Source organism: Alosa pseudoharengus, unplaced genomic scaffold, assembly GCF_046254945.1.
Source record: "Alosa pseudoharengus isolate Yale_2024_CS ecotype anadromous, Long Island Sound unplaced genomic scaffold, YU_APseudo_1.1 YU_APseudo_1.1_scf_12, whole genome shotgun sequence".
Taxonomy (NCBI): Eukaryota; Metazoa; Chordata; class Actinopteri; order Clupeiformes; family Clupeidae; genus Alosa; species Alosa pseudoharengus.
The window spans coordinates 30,563,884-30,590,666 of record NW_027468587.1 but is presented as its reverse complement, the minus strand read 5'-3'; the positions used below and the strand labels follow the sequence as shown (position 1 = coordinate 30,590,666).

General features: G+C 42.5%; 3 protein-coding genes across 4 annotated transcripts in view; all 3 read left to right on the top strand.

The window, feature by feature from the left end:
* septin7b (septin 7b) overlaps positions 1-26,783 on the top strand; it is a 407,282-nt gene that overhangs the window by 337,308 nt on the left and 43,191 nt on the right. The gene's annotated exons all lie outside the window — the stretch shown is intronic.
* Positions 2,654-19,484, top strand: LOC143119352 (ubiquitin-conjugating enzyme E2 E2). The gene is made up of 6 exons (XM_076280783.1): positions 2,654-2,769; positions 4,375-4,557; positions 6,621-6,671; positions 15,148-15,280; positions 16,693-16,840; positions 18,625-19,484. The coding sequence occupies exons 2-6, from the start codon at positions 4,382-4,384 to the stop codon at positions 18,720-18,722; spliced, it is 606 nt and encodes a 201-aa protein (XP_076136898.1). The 5' UTR covers positions 2,654-2,769; positions 4,375-4,381; the 3' UTR covers positions 18,723-19,484.
* Positions 22,301-26,252, top strand: LOC143119351 (ubiquitin-conjugating enzyme E2 E1). Its single transcript, XM_076280782.1, has 6 exons — positions 22,301-22,411; positions 23,296-23,395; positions 23,604-23,654; positions 24,881-25,013; positions 25,229-25,376; positions 25,973-26,252. The coding sequence occupies exons 2-6, from the start codon at positions 23,355-23,357 to the stop codon at positions 26,068-26,070; spliced, it is 471 nt and encodes a 156-aa protein (XP_076136897.1). The 5' UTR covers positions 22,301-22,411; positions 23,296-23,354; the 3' UTR covers positions 26,071-26,252.

Genomic DNA, 26,783 nt, shown 5'->3' with positions numbered 1-26,783 from the left:
AAATTCCCTTCTTGAAAAGACTATAAAATTCACCCCTACAGAGTGCACAATGGGAGCATTACAGAAGACGATAGCTGAAATTGCATTCCTATTCAAGTCTACTTCTAATATTAATACAATTGAATTAATACAATTGAACGGATCAGGTTCCAAGGGAGAGGAAAAAATATCCAATTGTACAACCACCTCCTACTTCACAGATACAAACACACAGAGGCACACACACACACATGCACACACAGACACACATTATGCACACACACACACACACACACACATATATGCACACACACACACACTCACATCTGACTTAACCATTGTTTTATCGTGCACTGTTACAGTAAATGCATATGACACACAAGCCCATGTCATGAAGTTCAGTAGCTCTCACACAGTGGACTATTATCAAAGCTGCCCCCCCCCCCCCACCCCCCGCGTAATGTGGGCTTTGGTATTTGTGTTTAAAAGACAACATTTCATAGAGACTGTGCTTGTGAAACACAAAGTTTAGCTCTCTTGTCTCCTCTCAAGTCTCTACAGATTATGCCGCTTGGGTAACAGGCTGACTCCTAATACATCTGGCTGGTGACGGGAATCCCCACACTTCATTGCCCCAGTGGTGGAAGTGGTGAGAGTCCACATGTGTTCTTTTTGCTCCAGATGTTAAGACTCTGGCTTGGGTAATACAGTGTCTGACAAACCACTAAAAGCCCTTCATTTGAAGGAGTGGATCTTTGGTGTCTCTCAGGGCCCTGCCGTTCTCTATGCATGGCCTCTGTGCTGCTGGACTTTGCCACCCCCCCCCCCCCCCCCCGCCCAGCACAGGAAGCCCCAGTACTCAACAGCACTTCCCCGTGGGCCAATTCCTAGGATTTAATGCCATTCCTCGTATGGTGCCAAACAGTCCTTCCACCTAAGAAGCTGGAATTGTTCAGTGGCGGGGGAAAAAAAACTGTCCTACAAGCAGAGTTTTCCTATACAGCCATACCGTCAAAGTGCTGCTATGTAGTTCCTTGCCAAATCTGGGCACAGTTTTAGCCGCACACAGCCATTAAGGGTGCATTTCTCACCGTGCTAGTTATGCTGAGGCAAGCGAACGGGGAGCCCAGGGCCAAGGGGAATGCAGAGGAGTGATCTGAGTTTATTAGCCCCCCCCCCACCCCACCCCCCCGCACACACACACTCTCACACTTACACACTTACAAACACACACTCACACACACTCTTACACACACCCGCCCATGCCCTTCATTACCATGACAAAGCAGCTGGCCTGGCACCGCTCAGCCCTGACCTTGAGTCCTGTCAGGGTGCGACATAGGAAGTGCTAAAGCCCGAAACCTGCCCCATTCACACAGCCTCACAGGTTGCCGCCCAGGCCTCCACAGCCTCCGCTTTTATTATGCTGATCTGATGACTGTGGAGAGTATAATCCTCAGCCAGCAGTGGGGGAAGAAGGTCCAGGATTCACAGGCGCTCAGTCAGCAAAAGGAACAGAGATTCCATGCATAGATGTACAGATGTGAAAGACTTGAAATGTATATGCATATTTCTTTGGATATCTATCCAGTCTTGTGTCTCATTTTGTTTGTGTGTGTGTGTATGTATGTGTTTGTGTGTATTGAGAGTGAGTTTGTGTGTGTGTGTGTCTTCAAATAACACTATGCGTTTCATTCAATTTAGATATATTAGATTAGACTCTTTTATTGTCATTGTGTCATGGGTATGGGTAAAAAGCCAATCAAATACAGTTAACATCTAACCAGCTGGACAAATGTACATGTAAGTGCAGAAAAAAAGTAGCACTACAAGATAGAAAAAAACAGAAAGTGGACTGCTAAAATCTGTTCATAAATATTGATTGGGTAAATATTTTAAATACGTAAAGAGAAGACAAGGAAAGGGTTAGAAAATAAAGAGTGCAAATGTTACTAGATTGAATATCAGATCAGTTAAAGAATCTATCAAGCATCCTACATTCTTTATTTCTGCACTGAATTTCGGTAATTGGGCCTGTTTGATCGCTAATGTAAACCAATGATATTGCATTTATCATCAACATTCTGATATTAAGCCATGTATGGAAAAATGAATAGGCTACCCCTCGCTAAAGATGTTTATTTGAGCTCTTAGGCGCTAATTTAAATGTTGGGCAGAGTCAGTCTATGAGCAGAGTTCTTGTAACATCATGTGGCATGAGACAGTTTTTATCTGACCTTCTGCTGTTATTGTTTAGGGTGTTTCTCATGGTATTAAATATTGTATTAGGCAGTCTTTGGTTAGACTTTGCACTTTGCTTCGATTCTTTTTCAGTTGTTTAGTCCACATGGAAAATTGAGCTAACAGAATAATGATGTGGCATAACATTAAGCACTATCCCTTTCCAGACTTTTGTCTGTGCTGTAGGCCTGGGTTCATGTTTTGGCTTCCACGAGACTTCACCTGAGTATATTACACTATATATATACACATATATAACACTTATGCAAGGCTTTTATTTAACTCCTAACTCTCATAAAATAACCTAATAGTCACAAACTGAAAATAGTGTTTACACCCCACATCATTAGACTCACGTGAACGCGCTGCGCGCGCAGTGTTGAGAGCGCGCGTAGAGGCGGTCCGGCTGTCTCAGTTTCTGTTATCGCTTTTTCTGTTGCTACCTTCAGTTAAATAGCGAAGAGACGAGAGCGAGCGGACGGCCGATTCAGGATATCTTTTTCACCTGGGAAAATAATAGCGTATTCAGCATCGACGGCCGCTCGACAGGTAACGTTATCGTATACCAATAACTGCCCTTCGACCGTGTAAGGAAACTGAGTAAATGTCCCGTGGAAGTGCTGTTTTCCAATAAGGAGATGTGTGGGACGTGCCTCTCTTTGTGCCGAAGCAGTCCTCATCGTGGTCATTGGAGAAACGTTTCCGAATTCACTAATTTTTCAAGCGGTGCTTGGTCTTAGCGCTTCAAATGGGTTTCTGGCGAAGTATCCGCAGCCTGTCGGGGAGATTAATGTCAACGGCATTGTTTGCTTATTATTGTTAGCAATTTTGTTCGAGTTGAGGATTCTCGGGCCTCTTGATGTAAATAGTGGCGTCTAATGAGCATGTAGCAGCGGGATGTGCTATTCCTACAGGGTTAATGATGAGTGTTTTCAATCGCGGTCTGACAGCTCTCCGGTAAAAGACGGCCACATGTATTTCTGATCCATCAAAAGAATACGTAGCATTTCATGTCACATAATGAGCTAGTTTCGTGACGAAACAGGGGGCCCTTACATTAACAATCTTAAAAAGAGTGCCTTTTTAGAATCAAACAGTGGAAATGTTACAATGAAACGCAAATCAGTCCGTAAGAGAATTTGAAACAGTCGTTGGAAATGGTAGTAATTGCATTTGCCGCAGGCAGCCACGGCCTTGGGGATTCCAATTTCGGTTGGCAAGGGGTGTATAAACAATGCAATTAAATGTTTGACTTGTTTTCTTCCATCACAAACAAATCAACTAAAGTAGTCGGAATGGACTGTTCAAGACATGTCTATCACGCACTCTTAAAAAACACTGCCCTATGGATCCTACCCTTCACCATGGGAGCGTAAAAAGGATTTTAGACTGGCCTTTACTAAACATTCCAGGCTCGACGAGGAGGGCAAAGGCTCTTTTATGAGCTGTCCCTTGAGATCAACCGTCATCTGAATTCCCCATTTACATTCAGATTTTTGTTTGATGACACAGTTGTAAAAGAACTTCAGATCTCTCTCTCTCTCTCTCTGAAAAGGTTTTATATCTCTTGAGAGTGGTCTAGAAATAAAGAGGCTTTTGGAGAACCTTTTCACTGTAGCTATCACTCATGACTAAACTGTAGATGTTGTAGAACTGTAGATTCTCTCAGGTTGAATGGATTTTAACCATCCAAAACCATCCACTGTGCTATTTTTTACCTTGCATGTTGCCTCTTGGAAGTTTTTTTTCCTTGTCTTCCACATGAATTAGTCTTTGTTAGATCACAAACGTGCATGTGACGAAAGGCATCAAGTGCAATGTGACCACCATACGTTCTGAGTCTAAGGCATATCGAGGTGTCTGGCAAACATCATATTTGAGAATCAGTCATGATGAGCTTAATTCAGTGGACACCTTGTCTCATACCTCATACCATATGATCCGCAATCTTTATACCCCAGATCGCTCCCTTCCACACATCTCTCTGCATACTCTGGAACAGTTCTCTAACCATTTATTAGCACGTTCTTCTCTGATCATCAGTAAAACAAAGACTGTGCTTTCAGCATGTGTATGTGGAGGGAGGTCTTTAACCTGTAGCCCCTCATTTGAACATGACCTCTGACCTTTGATCACACCCCCCCGCCTCGACAGGGCCAGGATGTCCAGTGAGGTGCAGAGAGTGGACGACAGCCCCAGCACCAGCGGGGGCAGCTCTGACATCGAGCAGCGCGAGTCGGCACCCGCCGAGCAGGAGCGCGAACAGGTCCAGCCCAAGAAGAAGGAGACCAAGATCTCCAGCAAAACTGCCGCCAAGCTCTCCACCAGTGCCAAGAGGTAACACACTCTACTCTCATTGGTGCAACATACAGGGAGATGCAACACACACACACGCACACACACACGCACGCATGGGGCCCGAGTTCGGCGGGGATATAGGTAGTGGGAAGTTACGTCAAGGCGGAGACTCTGAAATGGGCGAGACCTCCCCGGTGAAGTGAAATTGAGTAAACAAATCTCATGCAACCAGTGTTCAACTCTGATATTAATTAACTCTCATGCAACCAGTGTTCAACTCTGATATTAATTAACTCTCATGCAACCAGTGTTCAATTGTGATATTAATTAATGTCGGCCTGATTCTGCCAACTTAGTGCATCTGACTTCGCTCTGGCCACTGTGCGCATGCACTGTCAGCAGAATACGCTGGCAACCGCACACCCACAGTGTGCAAACGAGCAGTGAACAGTTTCCAAGGAACACATTAGCAGCATCCATGTAGGCTTTGAAACCTTGGGAGCCGTCCACGTGACTGCACTGAGTGGACACCAAACGGTGGGGTTCCTCACAAACTTCTGCATGTGAACAGCGCGCGCGCCTAATCCTCCTGTGTTGGGATCAAACGCAGGTTGCATTGTTCACATTGGTTTTGCCGCCGCGCAGCATCTGTTGTGCTTCTGAGTTAGGGGCTCCGTGCCATGCCATGCGGGCTGGAGCCAGCCTGCTTATTTGAAGTCTGAGGGAGGAGAGCCAAGAGCTACAGGCGACGCGGCCACACTGAGCCGCCGCACAATGCACTGCGCAGTGCGCACACAGCGGTACATTTAGAGGGATTTGGACGGGCCGCGTAAATCGATTTTTATGGTGTAAACTTGGACTAAAATGTAGAGCTTCGCTGTCTGTAGAGTTCTGCTTCCCTGCGTCTGCCTCTGTTATGATGGTGTTTCCCTGCCCTGACCTGCACTATGTGCTCTTTGTCCAGCCTCTTTGTGGGAGATATGGTTCATGCCATCAGCTGAGTAAACCATTGGCCAGGACTGCAGTCTATGTAGATCAGCATAGAACTGTCTCAGGAACACAGTACTACCGAGACTTTCTGATCTGAACATTTAGTGTAAAGGTTCAACACTGATCTGAACATATAGTGTAAAGGTTCAGCACTGAGTTGAGTTGTTTGTTTGTTTTTCTCTCCACATAGTGCGAGTGCTGTAAAGGGCTGTCTGCCTTTTAGCCATACTGACTCAGGCTGTCCGCTTATTGAATGGAACTCAGTGAATACAAACAGTCCAGGTGACTCTCACCTTTTTAGGTGTCACCATTGTTCATCCTCTCTTGGGATTAGTCACACCTCTCGAGACATATTTATAGCTCAGAAAAAAATAGAATAGAGGAACGGATTTAACAGCATGACACGCGAAGTATTTTAATCGGCATATGAGACTGAATATGACATAATGTCCTGACAGAATGTGATACACCAACAGTTTCTGCAGAGGACCTAGATAAAAATAGCTATTATGCTATGCCATTAATTATATTGGGAGTTGAATATCTTGATAGGTCGTAACTGTAGCAGTGAACCAAGGTTCTGTTGAAGTAATGGAATTTGAGACAAACCCTATTCTACCACACAAAATTCAATTACACCAACAGAAGGAAAATGCTTGAATGAAATGAAGTTATGACTGTCGGCATCAGTCAGTATCTTGTCATTGGACAGCAGGAGGAACTTAGCAGTTATAATGTTGTCTTTTGTAACAGATTTCTTGGTTTGAAATGGGTACTTAATGAAGTGGTGTGACCGCAGGCAACTGTCTTACGTAAGCATAACAAATAGGCTTGCACGAACCTGACTTCACATGGTGCTTAAAAGTCCTTGAATGTAATGTAGCCTAAAGGGTGAAAGCCCTTGTGGATGTTTCTGTTTATCTCAATAATAAAACATAGATATTGGAAGTGACATTGGCATATCATGTTGGCGCCAGTATGGTGAAATATTCACTGTTTACAGAGCTATTATACTATTAGCTTGTCATAATGGATGTAATATGACAACAGATATGCATGTTAGTAGTTGGGCTTGTGATGCCAGTTTAATGTCCTTAAACTTTGTGTTCCAGGATCCAGAAGGAGCTGGCTGAAATCACACTAGACCCTCCACCTAATTGCAGGTAAGTACTGGACTTCTTTCAGTTCAGTAGTGAACACCCATGGACTACTTTTCAATGAGCGAAAGTTTCTCTCTCTCTCTCTCTCTCTCTCTCTCTCTCTCTCTCTCTCTCTCTCTGTCTGTCTCTCTCTCTCTCTCTGTCTGTCTCTCTCTGTCTATGTGTCTCTCTCTGTCTCCCTCTCCCCCTCTCTGTCTTTCATACACAACTCTTTCTGCCTCTCACTCCGCTCTCTCGCTCTCTCTCTCTCCCTTTTTTTCTTTGTTGCGTCCTGCTGGGTTTTGTTGGTCGAACAGCAGAATAATGGTTATTGTGTGTTGATGAGGCTGTCAGGCCTTTGAGGCAGGGGCACGGTTAGGCGTGAGTGGCAGCATGCATGTGCCCTGGTAGCAGGGCCAGGGCGGTGTGGTGTGGCGACTCCCCAGGGACCGTGAAAAAAAGAAGCCAGACCACATTAAGTCAAAGCGGACCCCAAGTCGACACGGTCATTGATTATCCCTGTGTTTAAATCAGCAGAGTCATTACCAGGGGCCTCGGCATTCAGCAACAAATTGAGACTGAAAAATGGCCACTAAGAAAGTCATGAAGGGGATTTATGTTGATTTTTTTCAAGGGTCTGCTGAGGACAGTCACTCGCTTTCCTTTCCCTCCTCATGAGCACACCCATGTCTCGTTTACTTGCATTCAGTTGATGTGGAGCTGGGTGTTACCAGCTGGTAGTGGAGAAAGAAGGTCAGTAATGTCTCAGTTCTCAAGTCTTTTTAGCGCAGCTTTAGGTAAGAGGTTGGGGCAGATACGGGGTCGTTTTCGTGTGAGAACCAAAATGGAAATGGAAAGATCAGTGGCATGGCTGGGTGCTGTGGCTAATAAAGAGGCCTATTTGAAAGCGCTCATAGACTCACTCATGCAACTTGTAGTGAGTGGCTGAATAAATGACAGCCCACTAATGAAAGCACAGAGAAGTGAAAAATGTGACTGCCGCTACGTCAGCACGTCACATTAAATGGCTTTGTCTTGCTCAGAAGCCGTGCTGGTATGTGACAGATTACACAGAGGCGTTGGTTAAATCAGACACTCATGCTGTTGAAGTCCCTACCCAGCACACTCAGAGGAGAGCCTCCGAGCATTTCTGTAGACTCTGATACCAGCAAATGCATGTACTGAAAAGTGTGTCTATCTGTCTGTCTGTCTCTGCCTGTCTGTCTGTCTGTCTGTTTTTGGGTGATGGCTCGTCTGCACCCTCCTATTTCCCTGAATTATTAATGGAAGGGAATGCATTTTAAGTCAGTTGACATTGCCATTGTGCAGTCTGTTGAGAGAAATCGCTAGATGTTGCAGATATCGGTGTGCAGGCGCTCATTGAGCCTGTGTGCTCAACCAACCTTAATAGGATTTCACCAACAAAGCGCATAAGAGGCACCATTTGGACACTGAATGTCGCTGTTTAAGAATAAATACTGTAGCACTTTATCTGTCAGTTCATTGTAGCTCTTTAAGCTGTTGTGAGTAACGGCTCACAGTTTAGGACATGATGCTGTCAATCAAACCAGACAAACAAGCTGTAAGCTCACTGGCCCTGATATCCCAGCCCTGAACAAGTGGGGTGATGCAACGAGTCTGAAAGGGCTGCGTTGGGAAAGGGAGGGGAAACCAAATCTGTTTGAGTCTTGAAAAAGCCCCCAGTCTCAAAGGGATGTGGAGAGCACCCCAGAAACCAGCCTTGCTGTGTGTCCGTTTTAGTTTTCTCCCGCTGACCCGGACAGGCTTGGATCTTGGTTTCTCCAGAGCTGGGCCTCTGGTCTCGGGCCTGTGGTGCACGGAGATATCTCTGCCCCCTGGCTGATGAGAGACACCCCCCCCTTCCCCTTCCCCTGGCCCAGGCGGCAGCAGTGGAGATCCCCCCCCCCCCCTCTTCCCCTGGCCCAGGCGGCAGCAGCGTCTGCCCCCTCCTCTGTGTGGCTCTCCTGGGGGAAGCTGCGGGAGCCGTGGAATCAGGGCCATTTTTCACGTTCTGACCATTAGCTGCAGCAGGGGGGGATGGCATTAATATTCATAAGGAGGGGATATTGGGGAAGGGTGTGTGTGTGTGTAGTGTGTGTGTGTGTGGGGGGGGGGGGGGATGTGTATATGTTGGATCAGAGAAGCCCTTGGGAAATCTTCTTGATCATTATCTGAAGTTGCCATCCAAAAAGATAAAGGGGAAGTGGAGAAGTCAGGCTAAATCTCCTAGATTGAGCTCAAAGAGGAAATTAGGGGGGAGTGGGTGGCTTTGACAAGAACATTTTCATTACCTGTCATAATAGGCCCATGTATGAAGCTTGGCTCAGTTTCAAGGAGAAAGGGCTAACGTATTCCAACTCTGCACAGTTCCAAAGTGTGTCTCATTGTTATACATGTAGCTCAATATCTATGATATTTGTTTACTTTAATAAGCAGTGCAAACGTCTGTTTGATCTCATACATCATAATGAATCATTGTCTTGTTATATCATAATTTCTACCTGTAGTCTTGCTATAACGCGCAGACAGCCAGAGGCACATTGAAATGTTGTCCAGATCATTTGATAACTCTCCCTTTTTCCTGGGCTGTAGTACTTTTTTCTGTAAATCACCATATAATGGTGTCCATTCAGATGTTTGTTTGACAGTTAACAAAGCTTCATGTCATTTATTAAAGTTGGTGTGTGTGTGTGTGTGTGTGTGTGTGTGTGTGTTTGTGTGTGTCTGTGAATTCCATTGTTGAAGTGCGCTTTAATACACAAAATCTTGCAAGGATTTTCCCAGCAAAGTGAAGCTATTAGATGAGTTTTTTAAGAGGAAGATGAGGCCACTGTGATTGACAGAAGCCTAATCCTTCACTGAAGTAGAATCAGGCGACAGAGACTTGGCATAAGAACAAATAGCTCAAAAGTAAACAGTCGCTCCCAGAATCCATTACCATTTTGTTAAGGCCTACATCTTTGGGTTAATGGATTTCTCTGACAGACTAGATAAAGAATAGGCACAGGCAAAGCGAATGAGGAGGTTTTTCTTATTGTCTATCGTAATTATTTGGACTGTTGTTTAAAACACAAGCATCAAAGCAGTGGTCTGTTTGTCATGCTAACAATGGTATTAGCCACAATAGACTAGTTTCTCAATTTTTGTGTTCTTGTGGCATGATGTTACGGTTCTAACATAATGTGATTTGGGGTGCATCAGTTGATTACTTTAGGAATTCTTAGTGATAAACTGTAGGCAAAGATTATGTATTATAATAATTATCTGTATTACATTATGCATTAGGGGACCAGAGGCAAGCATTTGAACTGGGATTTTCCTTCAGGCACATTTTTAAGATGCAAGAGGGGGTGAGGGAGTGCTTTCTCACAGCACTCTGTCTCTTCCCAATATTTCCAGCTCTTCATTGCTGGGGATTGACCCCGGTGGCATTTTCAAGAGATGTGTTTGGAAATCACATTACAAGAAAAATCAACGCAGTAAAAAGACTTTATCACAATGCTTTTAAGAAAAGAATAACCTCCTTTACCCTCCTTTTATTGCTGTGTTGAGCAGGAAAACTGACACGGGGAAAAAAAAACAGTTTTTATTTGCAGTGCTCTTAAGATATTTAGAGTAATGCGATATCCACTCTGGCCAGTGAGCGGGTGAATATTCCTGTCTTTTAAAAGCCGTCCCCAGCCTTTTGAATTGCCGCCGTGTAACCATAGCATGTGCGCTTGAGAGGAGAAGTGAAAACGTGTCCTTGACTTGAGCCGTTTCATCTCAGCACGCACAGAGGTAAAAAGGAAACTGCTGCCACACAGAGCCCACCTTCGGGCCGTAATTGGCACGGGGGTGTTTTTCACGGCTAGGAGAAGGCGAGATTGCTTCATTAGGTTCCTGTTCTGATAACCGGCTGTGGCTTGACTCTAATAGGAGATCTTAACTGAACAAGCGTGTGATGCCAGGCTGTGTGCGCGTGTGCGTGCCTGCGTGCGTGCGTGCGTGCGTGCGTGCGTGCGTGCGTGCGTGCGTGTGTGCGTGCGTGTGTGCGTGCGCTTATGTGTTGTGAGGTGAGTTCAGATGGGGGGAAATGGATTGGAGAGCTGAAATAAAACAGATAGTGGAAAAAGTGACTTATGATTTGAACACATTTCCAGAGAGGGGCAGCCAGCGCTTCATAGCATTAAAGGTTGTCTATTCTGTTTGACCTTTTGACCTTACCTTCTTTCTAATGTGTTACGGAGCAGTCTAATTGGTAAACTCTGTAGTGTAAGTTGAAGACTCTGATATGGTTTGAATGTAGAAGCATTTTCCCTTAGGTCCTTCTTAGAGCATGTCCTTCTAACTCATTTGGGCTTAACTAACTGTATTTTGTTATGGTCAATTTGACCTTTGTTAGATTTCCTACACACATTGTAAATGTTCTCAGATTTGTCCATAAAACCCTCTCCTCCCCCGCCACCCACACCACACTCTTAAAACAGATGTCCCTATCTGGACACAGAGATGTGTTAAAAGTTGTGTTGTTTTCAACACATTCGTTTTAAGAGAGCATCTTTTGCTTTACATGAATAGCCTGAATGTAGCCATTTGTGTGTCCATTTTAAATTGTAATATGGTCAGAACATTGCTCCAGTGGTACTGGAAATTATCTGCCGTTTTTGCACACTTGGAAAAGGTCAGCTATTGTATGAAGATGGTGGTCATCAGCCTGACAGTGGAGACATTCTCACAGGCACATTTGCGCTGCTCAAGTGCAGCTGGATGAAAGCAATATCTGAGATTAATATGGCACAGAGAGCTGTGATCTCTTCAGTGCAGAGCCCCAACACTGAGAGAGAGAAGGTCATGCAATATGTATGGAAATAGTGATTTGCTGGGTCATTCACTTGTTAGTGTGTGAAGCCAACTTTGAGAAGAAGACCTGTATGAACTGTGAATACAAGAAGAGTATAGGGATGCATAGAGCAGTCTGTCAGGAACTTGGCAGCTTTAAGCACTTGATAAGATCTCCCCTCAAAATTTCGTTCCATAAAAAAAAAAAAATCATCTATTAGTCATGCCTTGAAACCACAATCGCAAATTTCAGTGAGTTATTCATGGAGGGGAAATTGCTCTTGATGCACGCCACGAACAAAGCAGACATTTTGAAAGCGCTCCTTGATGTTTGATGCATATGTAGGTTTCCCTGTGTTGAGTTTATCCCCTCCCTGTCACTGTTTATCTTTAAAGGATTCACTCTAATTAAAGGGGGCTCCTGTGCACTTACAACAGTTTTGAGGTCTTGAGCAGATGGCACAGAAACCACATCCCATACCACAGAGCAGAAGGTTTCACTGGTGCACAGGGACTTTCACCTTAATGTGAGTCACCTGTTTGTATCATTGAAGAGTCACCCAAATTTAAATACCGTTGAATTGGACCGCGAGTGCCACTCATTTCACGGTTGAATTGGAGTTGGGTCAAAGCTGAGCTGAAGTAAATGTGTCGGTGAAGTACAGTTGAACAACTTGTGTAATATCTAACTTTACATGATACTCACGGCACCACTACATACTGTTGGAGATTATGGACAGACACTTATCCAAGGTCACTTATCCAAGGTCCAAGGCACAACAGTAGCAGCTTGGCATCAAAGCCACAGGTTTGTGTCTAGCCCAGGTCCATAGCCACTACACCACCACCACTGCTGATGGAGAGAAGGGTGTAGCTGTAGACGGAGGGCTGTTTGCAGGAGAAACATCTGGGCCCATTTTTGTTTTTACTGTTTCCTTTCTGACAAATTGCCAATAAGCCTCTTTGTGCTCTTTTGGAAAATATGCTTTGATGATTTTTCTCACTCAGTGTAGGCTTTTGAAAATAATCCAGTAGTGTCACAACCCACACCCACTGTGTGAACCCAGTACAAGAATGAGGGCAAATCCCTGCCAAATAAATCTATAGTCATTCACACTTAGAATGACTTTGTGTACACTGTATTTGCTGCATCTCTGTTTGAGATCCGTCGATTTTTGTTTGGGAATATAACCGAATGTAGTTATAGCACTCCGCTCGTGATGAGCAATAATCACCAGACACCAATCATGTGCTTCATTGGAGACAGGCAGCATGCTCTCCTGGCCTGGGCCAACACTGTCCCCATAGATGTGAATATTCTGCTTTCCATTGTGTACTTCTGGCCACTGTCATTTCTGTCTGTTATGTTGAGTTGTCAGACTGTCTACCGGGCATTTGTATCATACACCAGGGATGATGTTAGAAGGCTGTTATTAATGTTTGTCTCAGGCAAAAGTTAACATAAGGGCCTGTCTTCTTGGGCTGTCCACTGTTAACTGCTTCAGAAGTTATTCTGGCCACAGAGACACAGAAGGCCTTTGCCATGTGGGGGGTGGCTGGGGCATATGGTCGGTGTTGCCGGGCAACATTTAGTCCTGGCATGTACTCGAAACTATTGACTCACCATTTAGCCAGAGGTCAGTGCTTGTCAGGTCCAAACACAGGCTACAGGGGCAGCATGGATCTTCTGCCTGCTGTTGTCTCGACTCTTCTCTAAGGCTGTGAAGGGTGCCACCTCCCCCCTCACATGTGTACACACACACACACACACACACACACACACACACACACACACACACACACACACACACATACTCACTTACTCATTCACTCACTCCTCGTCGCTCTCCATCTCTCTCTTTCTCTCTTTCTCTGACACACACACACTCACATGCCCACACACGACTGTCAATGGCCATGAAAGAGTCCCTTGAGTCCGGGGTGCTGAAAGTGGCCTTCTTTTGTCTCGCCTTGGGTCACTCTTTTGGGAACCTCTCAAAGGGTGTTAAACCACATGCGATACAGTATGTGTGATGAAACACTCCTCGTTTTGTCATTACAATTGAAACTTGAAATCATATTATAATAATATGGACCAAATTTGTGTCTGTCTGTCTTTCTGTGTACAGAAGTAGGCCTGTCTGTCGTATTTATTGTTAAAGAATCTCATGGCACAATTTAGCATATTGTCCAGAATTGTCCAGTTCATGTTATTTTTAAAAGTACTCTTTTTTTATTCAAAGTTGATGACTTAAAAGCAAGGTTTTTATCAGTGGTTGTTTTTTGATTCCATTTACCCCGAGTTCAAGTTCATCTTTGTTGAGAGAGTGATGGGCATTGCACAATCAGTAATTGCATTGCTGGGCTATCAAAGGTAGATAGGAGCTCACTATCGGTCACAAGATGCCTGTAATTGCCAGAAGCTCACTTGCATCATACTGAGTAAAAATATATATGTGCTCATTCATATAACACTTTTAATATCGGTTGCCATTCTCCACGTTTTCTGGACAAAGATAGACTGCTAATAAAGAGCATGAGCTCCCTAGGGCAAATAGGAAAAGGGAGGCTCGTAACGGAGGCTCAAACAGCAAGTGAAAAACTGATGAAATCAAAGATAACCGCTATTTGATCATGTTGTGAAAGGTTTTTTAGTGCTTTTTGGTCTATTTTCTTAGTCTTTGTCCTTTGTCATGTCCTGACATTTACCAGACTACGTTTTTATTTTACTTGGACTGAACCATTGGTCTCATTGATGGGGTATTTGATCACATTTGTTGTTTGTTTCTTTGTTTGTTTGTGTATTTACAGACGGCTAAAATGGATCCCATCACCATTTATTATAGGTCTTTGGTTTTGGTTGAATGTATGTATGAATGTTGTTGTGTGTGAGGAGAAAGAGAGGTGGCAAGTCCAGTGCTTTGTTGTAGACCGCCAGTATTTGTGTTTCCATGCAGCTGTGTGTGTGTGCGCGTGTGTGTGCGTGCGTGTGGGCATGTGTGTGCATCTATGTGGCAGTGCTTTAGCATGATGTGTTTGTTCAGTGTCTGAGAACATGCACACTAATTATATGATCTTTGGGACAGTGCACAGTGTCATGGGCCTCCTGAGCTGGCTGTTGTTCCAGACGGTCCTTGGCACACGTCCAACAAGGATGTCCCTGTCAGCCGCATGGTAATGAGGGACCATGGGGGAGGGAGCAGCCTAAATATGGCTTTTATCACCAGGGAATTATGCAGATGTGGCTAGTGTCTCATTTAGAACCATCATTAGACTACACAAAAAATGGGCCTGGTGAAAAGCTTTGTGTGAATAGGGTTTTAAATAGGGGTTTATGTTTTTCCATGTTTATTCCGTGTAAATCCTGTCTGTGAAATGACACTGGGTGATTATTCATAACCAGCTCCCTCCAGACCATGGCAAATGCAGCAACGAGGAAGTTCAGCAGACGTGAAAACCAGAGAAACTAGAGTTACCACTTACAGTTGCTAGTTATTTAGTGTAGGTGTATTTCATTCAGATTATTTTCATAGAATGACTGGGACTGTTTGTGCAGATATACTGGGTTGTGCAGAACATTTTTGAACTGTGAATATGATGAGATATGTTAAGTCACTGGGTTGGTGACTAACTGTATGCTTCTGTTTTTGGTCGTCAGTGCTGGCCCCAAAGGTGACAACATCTATGAGTGGAGGTCCACCATCCTGGGGCCTCCAGGTTCCGTCTACGAGGGAGGCGTCTTCTTCCTGGACATTGCCTTCACTCCCGACTACCCCTTCAAACCACCGAAGGTGAGACGATGTCCATGAAGGTGGAACTATTTCTGCTTAACAGAGATGTGTTCTGTACTGTGTATTTTTGTGTGTCAGACTAATTAAATCCTTGTTTAAATGCAAAATATGCCTAGTGTGCTGTGGTCCTGTAGCTTCCACCATCATTTTCATTTAACTCATGGTGACCTCTCCTGGCAATGACGAGTGTCATTTCTAGTTGGTCTAGTTCATTTTGAGTCATTGGTGGTATCAGAATTCTTCACCTATGTGATTCTAATGTATATCTTGTTTACCCAAATTAATTACAACAAGGCCAAAAGTCTTATAGCGTTCTACTAAAAAAATGTCCTAAATCCATTGTAGTTTTATGTAGGAAATTTACCTTCAGCAGTGGCGTTTTCATTTGGGTGCTGTGCAGGATGCCAAACTTCTAAATCCTTGGAATATTTTTTATCCCATCCCACCTAGATCCCAATAAACTACTAAAATAATCAAATCAGTAGGTTTGTCCTTCCAGGCTTAAGGTCTGGCTTTTATATGATGATACCTACCTGTGTAAGAGAATACAGATACATGTTATCTGTTAACTGTTATAGCTTCAGATTGGATTTCATTGGTTTTTAGAATCGAGAATGCTGTAGAAAATAGCTCCTCTTTTTTCTTCAAGAAGAGAAAGGAACTATTCTGGTACCAATTAGAATGCTGTAGGTTTAATGTGTCCAAAGAATGCCAGCGCCCATTAAAAGTTTCCGCAGGAAGGTCAGGGTCATTCCACCACATGGAAGTGCCTGGTTGGAGGAAGTCAGTTTCAGATGTCAAATACACACTATTCTCTCTCTCACACACACAGAGGCACACACAGAGGCACACACACACACACACACACACACACACACATACACACACACACACACAGGCAACACAGGCACACTCGTGCACAGATGTTGTGCTTTTGTTTCATGTGAAAGCTGCTTTGCGAACGTCCTGTCAGTGTGTGATATCGGTACCAGAATATTTCATGATAATTGTTTTCTTGAGAAACCAAGCTGCCATCTAGCTGTGGTTAGGCAAACATCAACGGAAAAAATAATAATAAAAAATCAGCGTTCGCGGTATTGTCATACCAAAATTGTCAAAGGACCTGTGTGTCTGTTTCTATTCCAGCTAAACTGCAGCCCTCCTGATAAAACTAATCAGACATTTGAAGACTGATTAGTTATTTAAAGTAATGGGATCGGACATGTGCCTTTCTTCCTGGAACAAAAAACCTTACCACATTGACAAAAACTGACTCAATTAAACAACTATCACCAGTTTTAGGATGGCACTGACGCAGTATATCACACACACACTTACACTTAAGAAAAGTGTCTGCTAGGTACAATAACCATAACTATCTTGATGCTTAATGACACCATATCTTTTTTTAGGTAACTTTCCGCACAAGGATCTACCACTGTAACATCAACAGCCAGGGTGTGATCTGCTTGGACATCCTGAAGGACAACTGGAGTCCAGCCCTCACCATCTCCAAGGTCCTGCTGTCCATCTGCTCCCTGCTCACAGACTGCAACCCAGGTGAGGGATTTTAAGGGGTGTCACGGTAGGCTGACCTCCAGAATTTTCCAGCAATATAACCCTCAGCCAAAGCTGTTAAAAATGCTATAAAACTAATTGTATTATTCGCATATAAATGACGCAAAATCTTTAAAAGAAACTTTGTATAATTATGACCGTTGCGCAGCGAAGCGGCGGTCATATAGGTTTAGTCAGAGTTTGTTTTCTTTTTTTTTTCTTTCTAAAGTAATTTTGTGTCAACAATTGCCGGGACACTGAAAGACGGGTGCACAAAACTTGGTGGGCATGTAGCCCCACATGGATGACACGGAACCCTTGTTTTTCGATTTAATCCATCGCCCACTTGCCGCATCGGGCCCCCCGAAAGGAGGATAGACCGGACACAGTTTTCTGTGAATATCTCGGGAACTATAGGGCCTGGTATGTTGGTCTCAAGGGGCCATGTCAACCCATCCCATATTCACTCATTTGAGGTATAGCGTTACGTAGTTAAAAATGAAAAAGCAAAAATGAGGCGTTGTAATCACAGGTATCTTTGGCTGACATGTTCAAAACTGCACCAAATTTGAAGAGTAGGATCATTATGACAACCTCTGAATGTATGCCAAGTTTCGTGGAATTCTGTTCATGGGGAGCAATTTCGGCTACACGTACACACACATAAACACACACATGCATGCACACACACACATGTACACGCACGCAAAAACACACACACAGCACACGTACACTCACGCACACACATAAACACACACACACACACATAAAAACACACACACACACACACACACAGATAAACACACACACACAAACACCCCATTACCTCTCTACACACTCACAAGCGAACCCACACACATACAAGCACACATATATACAAAACAAACACACACTATGCACACACTCATTTACATACACACAAGTTGGGTGATGGAGTAGGAGATGGAGACAAATTGACAACCGTGGTTTATTTTTGCGGAGAGAATGTGCAGGACTGGGCGGCGGTCATATTTTGTACCACTCTGCGGTACATCTAGTTCTCTAGGAATCAAGTGGTCTTGAATGCTTGGACACACACATGTGGTAAAAAGTGGTATTACAAGAGGGTCAGTCCAGCTGGCTGGTTTGCATTCTCCCCCTTTGTGGATATCTGGGCAACACAGATAGGCATTTTTAACATTGCGTCAAAATAGTTATTTCTTGGTTATTTTTTAACATTTTAAACATAAACAAAACCACACCACATGCTGCATAGAACTTTTAACACAAGAATGACTTAAAGAAAGTCAGGAGAGACAGTATTTTTGTGCAGTGTTTGTCTCCACTGATGGCTGAAGCCGTAGCCTGCCAGTTGCAGACTCTTGCCTTTTTTACAGTGAAGCATCAGCAGCACAATTTTAGTGTAATCGCTGCAGTCTTACCATGTCATAATAAAAGACTGTTCAGTGCACATTCCTAATGAGGTGCATTAGATAGCACTTCTCGTAAGCATTGTATAGATAAATAGGGTAGTTTCAGTAATTACACCTAGGCGTTAGGCCAAGCCTTGTGTCTTTACTGGTCAGCAGAAAAATGTGTTGTAGATGTTGTCTCAGAGAAAATGGCTTATCTGTGTATTTTTTGCCCACTGTGATACCAGGACCATAAACCATAACCAACACGTCATTGACTGCAAGTGCCCAGCGATCAGATCAAAAATTAGATATCACAACTCAACATTTGATTTTTCTGACCGTTTCAGTTTTTCTGATAAAAAATATGTTCCCCTCTCTTTCTCCTGTTTTCAGCTGACCCTCTCGTCGGAAGTATCGCCACGCAGTATTTGACAAACAGAACGGAACACGACAGAATAGCGAAACAGTGGACAAAGAGATATGCCACATAGATCTGGCCTGGTGGTCCTTTCGTGGCTCTGTCCTCCTCACCCCAACTCTCTGCCCCCTCACCTCACCCCCACCCCTCCCCTGTACCTTTCTACCTCTGTTCCCTCTTGGTCAAAGCACACTCACCAGGTGCGGCCACCAACCCTGGCCTCTTCCCTTTGTCCTTTGTTGACCTTTCTGTGAAGAGAACTGTTTTTGTTCCTTGTTGACTTGAAAGCTTCTTTTTATACAAAGAGTTGTTTGGGATTTTATTTTCCGATTATCTGAATGTTGGAGTTACCCTAGGAAGGGAAGGGGGGAACAAACAAACAAAAAAAAATAATGATTTGCCCTCAATTTAATGTATGTATATCTTTTTTTGCTTTTTTTAAGTGTACTTTGTAAAATTTTCTGTTTATTTACGATAAACAAAATGTCTAATATTAATCAAGAAACAAATGTTTTTTTATTTGTCATGACAAGTATGAATTACATTACATTGGCATCAGTTCTACCAGTGTTTGTAATGCACCAATTGGGCCAATCAAACCAAAGTGGACACACTGGTGTTCACTGGAGGCATTTTCATAATAGCACAGATTTAATCACACAAAAAGAGTGCCCCCACTCAGTATACACAACTCACACCGGGAAATCTTACAAAGTGCACACATGTAGGTGGCTGGAACAAGTGCAGACTATATTTTACTTCTGCCATAGTCTTTTTTATGTTTTGAAATAGAGTTCTTTGCATGTACAAGGATGAACAGGTATTTCCAGCAATTTTGTGCTTTTTTTTTATTTTGTTTTGTATGTATTTTTAAACACGCTGTTAAAGCAGCCTGCAGAGTTAGGCTAGACCTACCTGTTGGCAAAAATGACCATGTACAGTACATATTAGCTACATGCCATCTCTGACTTGGCAGAGGGGTTGTGCACTTGCTTTACTAAAAACACCCAATAAAACACTGTGGTTGAACTGTATTGTGTATTCTTGTGTGCATTTCCTTTAGTCCGCTGAGAATAGACATTTTTGGCAATGATTTACATCACTTTGCCTCACCACATCCAGGTCATTTCATTATTCATGGCATTAAAGGAATGCAATTCTGCCAAACAGTGGCGTCGTTATGTACAGTATGGGCATTCAGGACTATAGCCCCAGATGTTTTTTTTTTATTAGCCCCGGATCTCTCACAACACTTAATAACGCAGAATCTAGCTTATTTATAGTTTATATTCCGATCGTGTATTAAAACCTTTAGATGAGATGGACCTATTTATCAAACATAAACATCTCTTCACCATCTATATTAATGATATTGTCTCTTCTTTAAATGGTTGTCAAGTCCACCTTTATGCTGATGACACTATTTTGTATTGTATTGCTGGCTCTGTTCAACTTGCCATAGATCAGGGGTCTCAAACTCAAATGAGCTGGGGGCCAATTCGGCCAACGTCATCTCATTGGAGGGCCGGCTATTTTTGAAAATGCAATGTTCTTTTTTTCAAATACCACACAAAACTGCAGAAAGTGCAAGTGTTTTTATCTAGTTTTAGACACCTGTGCTAGCAACCTTAGCTTCTAAATAAAATAATGATAAAAGAAATATTAATACAAATTATAAAACAAATGAAAAGCATAAAAACAGGTATGTTTGTGTTTCACACCAAATAAAAATATTTTTCTCTCATAACTTTTTTAAACCTGGCAAACTATAGGCGTCAGGGTTAAGAAAGCAACACCATTGGATTTTTATATCAAAATTTCAAAAGGCCATGGCTTGAAAGTGGTGAGAGATAAAGTCCTACTGTAAATGTACAAATCTTTGAGTAAAACAAAAGTTTATGAAGGGGGTACATTTACCCATCTAATTTGCCACTGGATGGCAAGCACCTCAAATTATGCACCTTTCAGTAAATACTGGATGAACATATTTGAGCAGGTTTACTTTCCTTTTTTCATATTACCCACATAACAAATTAACAGGAAAACACCTAAGATGTATACCAACCCCTAAGATGTATATGGTTTCTAAACCACAAGGCCTACAATAAAGTATTCTGGTCAAATCAGTTCCTATCGCGGGTAATCTGAGTACCCAGAAGTTTGCATCATATTGCGGGTGACTTTGTAGTTTAGAGCCCTATTTCTACTAGCCCTGCTGTCTGTACCACGTCCATTACGGACACTATCATCACGATTACCACTGCAACCTCCAAGCTATGTTGGGCAGAGGGTCGAAATAAGCATGGTATGCTTAGTGGACACCGTCGTACACGCAGACGCACCTCCATTCAATAGACGATCGACCATAATCTCCAAAAGGATCTTCTCCTTCAGATTTAGAATAGGTGAATAACATAGCCTACCTAAGACTTCATCACACGTAAACGTTTTTCAACATTTGGTGTAGGCCTATTTCTGCTTAAATCGCTTCCGCGTCATTACGCACGTCTTTGTGTATTTCCTGAAAACTTTGCGCAGCGATTTTGGGTTTGAATGAAGCTCTGGATGTCTAGCACATAGTGGAGCAGAGTACAAATGAGATTTGTCACCGTACTTGGAACTATCGTCTATTTTAATCAGTATCGTTGTTTGCCGCAATTAAAAAGTCTGAAGGGCCGGATTATGTTATTATTTTGACATACGTCGCGGGCCGGAATTGGGCCGGATTTGGCCCGCGGGCCGGGTGTTTGAGACCCCTGCCATAGATAATCTACAACTTTCATTTAATGTCCAAGAAACTCTATTAGTACTAAATGAAAAGAAAACTAAATATATGCTATTTACTAGAGCAAGGGACATTGAGGTTAATGGTGTGCAAATAACCACTGATCCAGCATTGATAGTCTCTGAATATAGAAATATCTTGGTAGGCTATCTGGCTGGACGAGAAACTCACTTTCTTCTACAGAAACAAAGCCAGCCTCCCTATGGGAAGTAGGAAATAAGTTGTTTAGCTGTTTTTATGTCAGTTCTAGAGTAGACTATGGTGATGTGATATAGAAATGTTACTGCTTGTTCACTTAAAGCCCTGGACTCTCACTCTGCCCTGAGATTCATTACTGGTGATGGCTATAGCACTCATCATTTTGTCCTTTATGGTAAAGTGGGTTGGTCAATTAACCATCAGTTAACTTCAAAACAGGCATTTTACTTTGGATAGACAATACATCATAGGAGTGATTAACGTCAAAAGATCTAGACTGGACTCTAGACTGATTGGAGGCCGGGGGAAAACGCAATAGGCCTATGACCATGAGGAGGCTACTGAACTTGTGGCTTGATATAAGGATATTATTATTATTAATAGTAGTAGTAGTAGTATTTTAAGGACTGACCAATTCTGAATACTGTCTGGGGGTGTATTTTGAAAATGGGAAAAAAATACTGAGCAGCACGCAGATTGTGCACATTTTTAACATGATGGACAAGTATTACGCCCAAGAGCCCTTTAACAGATTTTGGCCATAGCCTATGTTATGTTTGCGTTGCAAAGGTCATTACAAACACACAGCAACATAGTTTTAAGTTCGACCGAATATTCCCAATATTTCGCCGAAGACTTGATTTCTACCGGTAACTGTCGTCCGCCTACTGCAGCAGCGGCACTTCCGCTATCATCAAGCCACAGATTTGAGAAGCCAAGCCAGCAACCAGCCAGCGAGCGTAGACCATTCCATACCCTTGTCTGAACGTAACTGCGAGGTGAGTAAACATGGAAAAGTATGCTTTTCATGAGTACATATCTAGCAGCATACACGTTGTCGGGTTCCTTTCGGTGTTGACAATTGGATTTGCTCACTGTCTTGTCTGGAAAATCAAACAAGGCAGCTACATAACAAGTAGACAACGAGTCAGGATGGCTGGCTAGCGTTTAAAACTCGTTAGCTGTCTGCTAGGTAACTGACCGTGTTTCTGGTCGTGTTGCTGGCCGTGTCTAGCCTAACCATGATTATGAGTAAGTAGTAATTTTAGAGAGTTCTCGAATGGCGTTGCACGTACAGAAGAACGAAAAATGCATTTGTTTGCACCGGTTCCAAAAGCTGTTATTGTTTTGCTAGCAAAGATTAAGTGACCAGTAGTTAGTAATTAACATTAGCTATGTCTGTCTGTAGGCAACATTTGTTAGCATTCGTTGGTCTTGTGAGTTGTGTCTGTTCACTTGCCATTTGTTTGTATCGTCCTAAAGTTCTTCCCAGCTCTAACCAGGAGCAAGTCTGCAACATAAATTCAAGTTACTTTCAACTTGATTCATCGAACGCAGAATGCCAATGTTGACTTAGTTTGCTAACCTACTAACGTTATCGCCGCTTGAAATCACCTGCTGCTGACAGACTGAATTAAAGCACCAGCCGGGGAGAAACGCATTAGCCTATTATAGTAACTGCTAACTGTTATCTCTGGGTGTACAAACAAAATAGAGAAAGATTTAATTAATTTACATAAACATTTCAAAGCGCATTGTTGGACATGCCAACTTTATTTTTTTCAATTTACAGGAGCTCTTGGTAAATGAACTGCGAGCTTTGGAGTAGAACGTTTTCAAATACTGATTACATTGGCCGAATACCCTTACCTTGTATTCACAGAAATCGACCTCACTTGTGACCTCAAGAATCTTCAAGAGGGGTTAGAGTGGAAAGCCATTATGAGCAAGACCTCTAAATTGGTATCCACAAGTGCAAAAAGGTAATGGATGATTGTTTTCTTTATGTAGCTTGAGATCCAAATACCCCAAAATATTTTCTGACAGGGTTATGAAAATAGTTTTGGATTTTTAACTGGTGTGATTAGTGACCTTTGCCTCATAAATATTCAATGGACCACTGTTGCTATCAACTAGAGTGTGAGGTGGCTGTATTTGTGTTTTAATACCGTTTTGGGCTGTTTATGGCAGGATTCAAAAGGAGTTGGCAGACATAACTCTGGATCCTCCTCCAAATTGCAGGTGAGTGGTTTAATGCATTTTTCATGCAGTCTTATTTTTGTTATTTTTTTCTCAGGGTTGCTATAGTACATGTGATGGAATAAAGTGTTTTTGAAATATATCCAATTTCCAATTTGAGATGTGTTGGCCTACATCAGTGGAGTGGGATGGACGAGGCTGCACTAAATGATGTGTCCTGCAGAAATCCGTACTCCGGCTCAATATCATTTGCAACGTGTGTTCGTCACAGTTAAAATAAGACCCAACTGTTACAAGATTTCCTTTATCTTACTTTGGCTTGAGTCCATTTAGCTACCCACAGCAGAAAGACATTCTGATTTAAAGAACAGAAGGAATGAAGATGGAATGTATATTAGTGAAACATAAATGTCCACCATTGGTGGACAAATCCCAAGGAGTGCTGTGAAACATGCAGCATTGTGTAGATATTCTGATGTGCTATTGAAGTGGGCAAGAGTTTTATCTCTGCTTGCCTTCCCTGTCATTAATATTTTTCAGCTTCCTGTATGTAGTTTTTTGTTTTTAAACGGAGTAGCAGGGCATGCACCTCAAATATATTGTTTTTGAAATTATATTTGGATAATACTCTATTGATGAAAAGGGGTCTAGTTTAATTTGTGAAAGAATGTGACTTTTCTTTAGATTGTGGACTCATAGTCCATAGGACTGCATAATCTTGACACACTGCCTTTGTGCCTGGCATGAGTAGGTTTTGTGCTAAAGCAGTGTCGTGTTTAATCCCACAAGATTACCAGGGGCAAAGTGCTTTGAGCGTTCTTCATCATAAAAGGGGGCCCTGGTCTGAAAGGAGCCTACAGTGGTCTTTACTATAATGTTACTATGTGGAGAATTCTTACCTCCAGTCAGAAGAAGGAGTTAATACAGACTTTTATGACCTCCAGTTATAGTGTATTGCCAGTCTCTTATGAGCTTGAATTAAAGAAATGTTAAACTTGGATTGCCCATTTGGGACAAAGAAATAAATTGAACTTGGACTTGAACTTGACTATGGCTGCATATAAGTGTAAACCATGCAGAAAAAAATCATGGGGGGGTGCGGCGGCGGCTGCATCACTTCACTTGAAGTTGACATGTCTATAACTTCTTCTATTCCCATCTACCATGATTTTCATTCACTATGTTATACTTTCTGCAGCCATAGCCACGACTGTAAACATGACAGTCATTTTCAGTTAGTTTATGTACGGACTCTGTTTTGACTACAGTGCTGGCCCCAAAGGTGACAACATCTATGAGTGGAGGTCCACCATCCTTGGGCCTCCAGGTTCCGTCTATGAGGGAGGCGTCTACTTCCTGGACATTGCCTTCACTCCCGACTACCCCTTCAAACCACCTAAGGTAATTAGAAAGATCATGTTTTTAGGTGTAATATGCATTAAGTCTATTTAGAAAGTCAGCATTAAGATGAATTAAATGTGTCTAGTGTATTTAGATCAAGCAGGCTGTCTTTATGGATATACCAGAGGAACACAAGTGATACATTTCCAAAAACAAGTCACTTATTGCATTAATCCATCTGATTTTTTTTTAATGATCACATTCCTTTTTGCCAGGTAACATTCCGTACAAGGATCTACCACTGTAACATCAACAGCCAGGGTGTGATCTGCTTGGACATCCTGAAGGACAACTGGAGTCCAGCCCTCACCATCTCCAAGGTGCTGCTGTCCATCTGCTCCCTGCTCACAGACTGCAACCCAGGTGAGGTCAGAACCTGTCTGACCAGAGGGGTATTTCACAAAGGCAGAATTAAGACATCCAAGATAAGTGATAAAGTGAGGTTTGACATAGCGTGTGAGTGCTTCCTTGTTTTAGCACGCAACGTCATTAAGAAAGCGCTTGCCATTGCAAAGATACACATAGTATGACTATCTACCTTTATATTGTCTTTATAACCGAAAATTGCCCCTCCACTTCCCATCAACTACTACAGTAGACTATTCATCAAACGCCTATCAACAAAACAAGCAAACGAGTATGTTAATAATTATGAGGCTACCATAATTAAAATGATAACCATATGGTATTAGGCAGACAATCTGTTGTGTTTTGCGAGTAAATAAATGTAGCAAATAATATATAAATGGAATAAAGCTTTTAAAAAAATGGAGGTCTGATTTGAATGACAGCTGGCTGAACCAGTAAGACAACATAATTAACATTAAAATTACCGGTAACTAACCCTGGCTGTTAGCCTGGTCGGGACTTTTAGTCAGTGTGACTTCAGGAATTACATGCATCAAGAATCCTGATTACGAAATAAATCAGCTTTCCCCCCCTTCCCCCCTCCTCCACAGCGGACCCTTTGGTTGGGAGCATCGCGACCCAGTACACAACAAACAGAGCTGAACATGATCGAATAGCGAAACAGTGGACCAAGCGCTACGCAACATGATGTGGACATGGACAACTGGGCCTTTAACAATTGCTGCTTGTGAAACACATGGACTGCGTTTTAAGGACTTTAGTGAGTGTGTGTGTGTGTGTGTGTGTGTGTGTGTAAACGTTTCCTCTTGCAAATTTTAATTTATCTTTGCTATAACTGTGAATAAAGAAAAAGACCACAAAAGACTGAAACGTGTGTGTTTATATGAATTTGTGTTATTCAGGATTATCTGACATTTTTCTGATATGTATGTAACCGATGACGGAATAGTCTGTTGGATAATTCAAGGCAATATGCGGAGTGATTACTAGCGTTAAAAAAAGTATGAGTGCGGATATTCGTGATACCCCCACCATAGACAGTAAAAGATGACTCATGGAATACCTCTTGTCCAATCAAAAATGAATAGATAGATAGATAGATCACAAACAACATGCACTTACAGCAGAAAAAGTAATATATAAATAAATAAATATACAAATAAATAATACATCTATAATAAATAAATATATAATAAAAATAAATATAATAAATAGTATTATTCTATAATAAATAGATCCGGATCTAACTGTTTAGTTGTATAAACAGCATCAAAGACCATAAACCATACAAGACTGATGATGTGGCCAAAACCGGTATTGCAATCACTTTCAAATTACTGTAGAGCGGTGTATCCCCTCCCCCTCCCCCCTGACTCAAGGTTGCCAACCCAGGATGCCGAA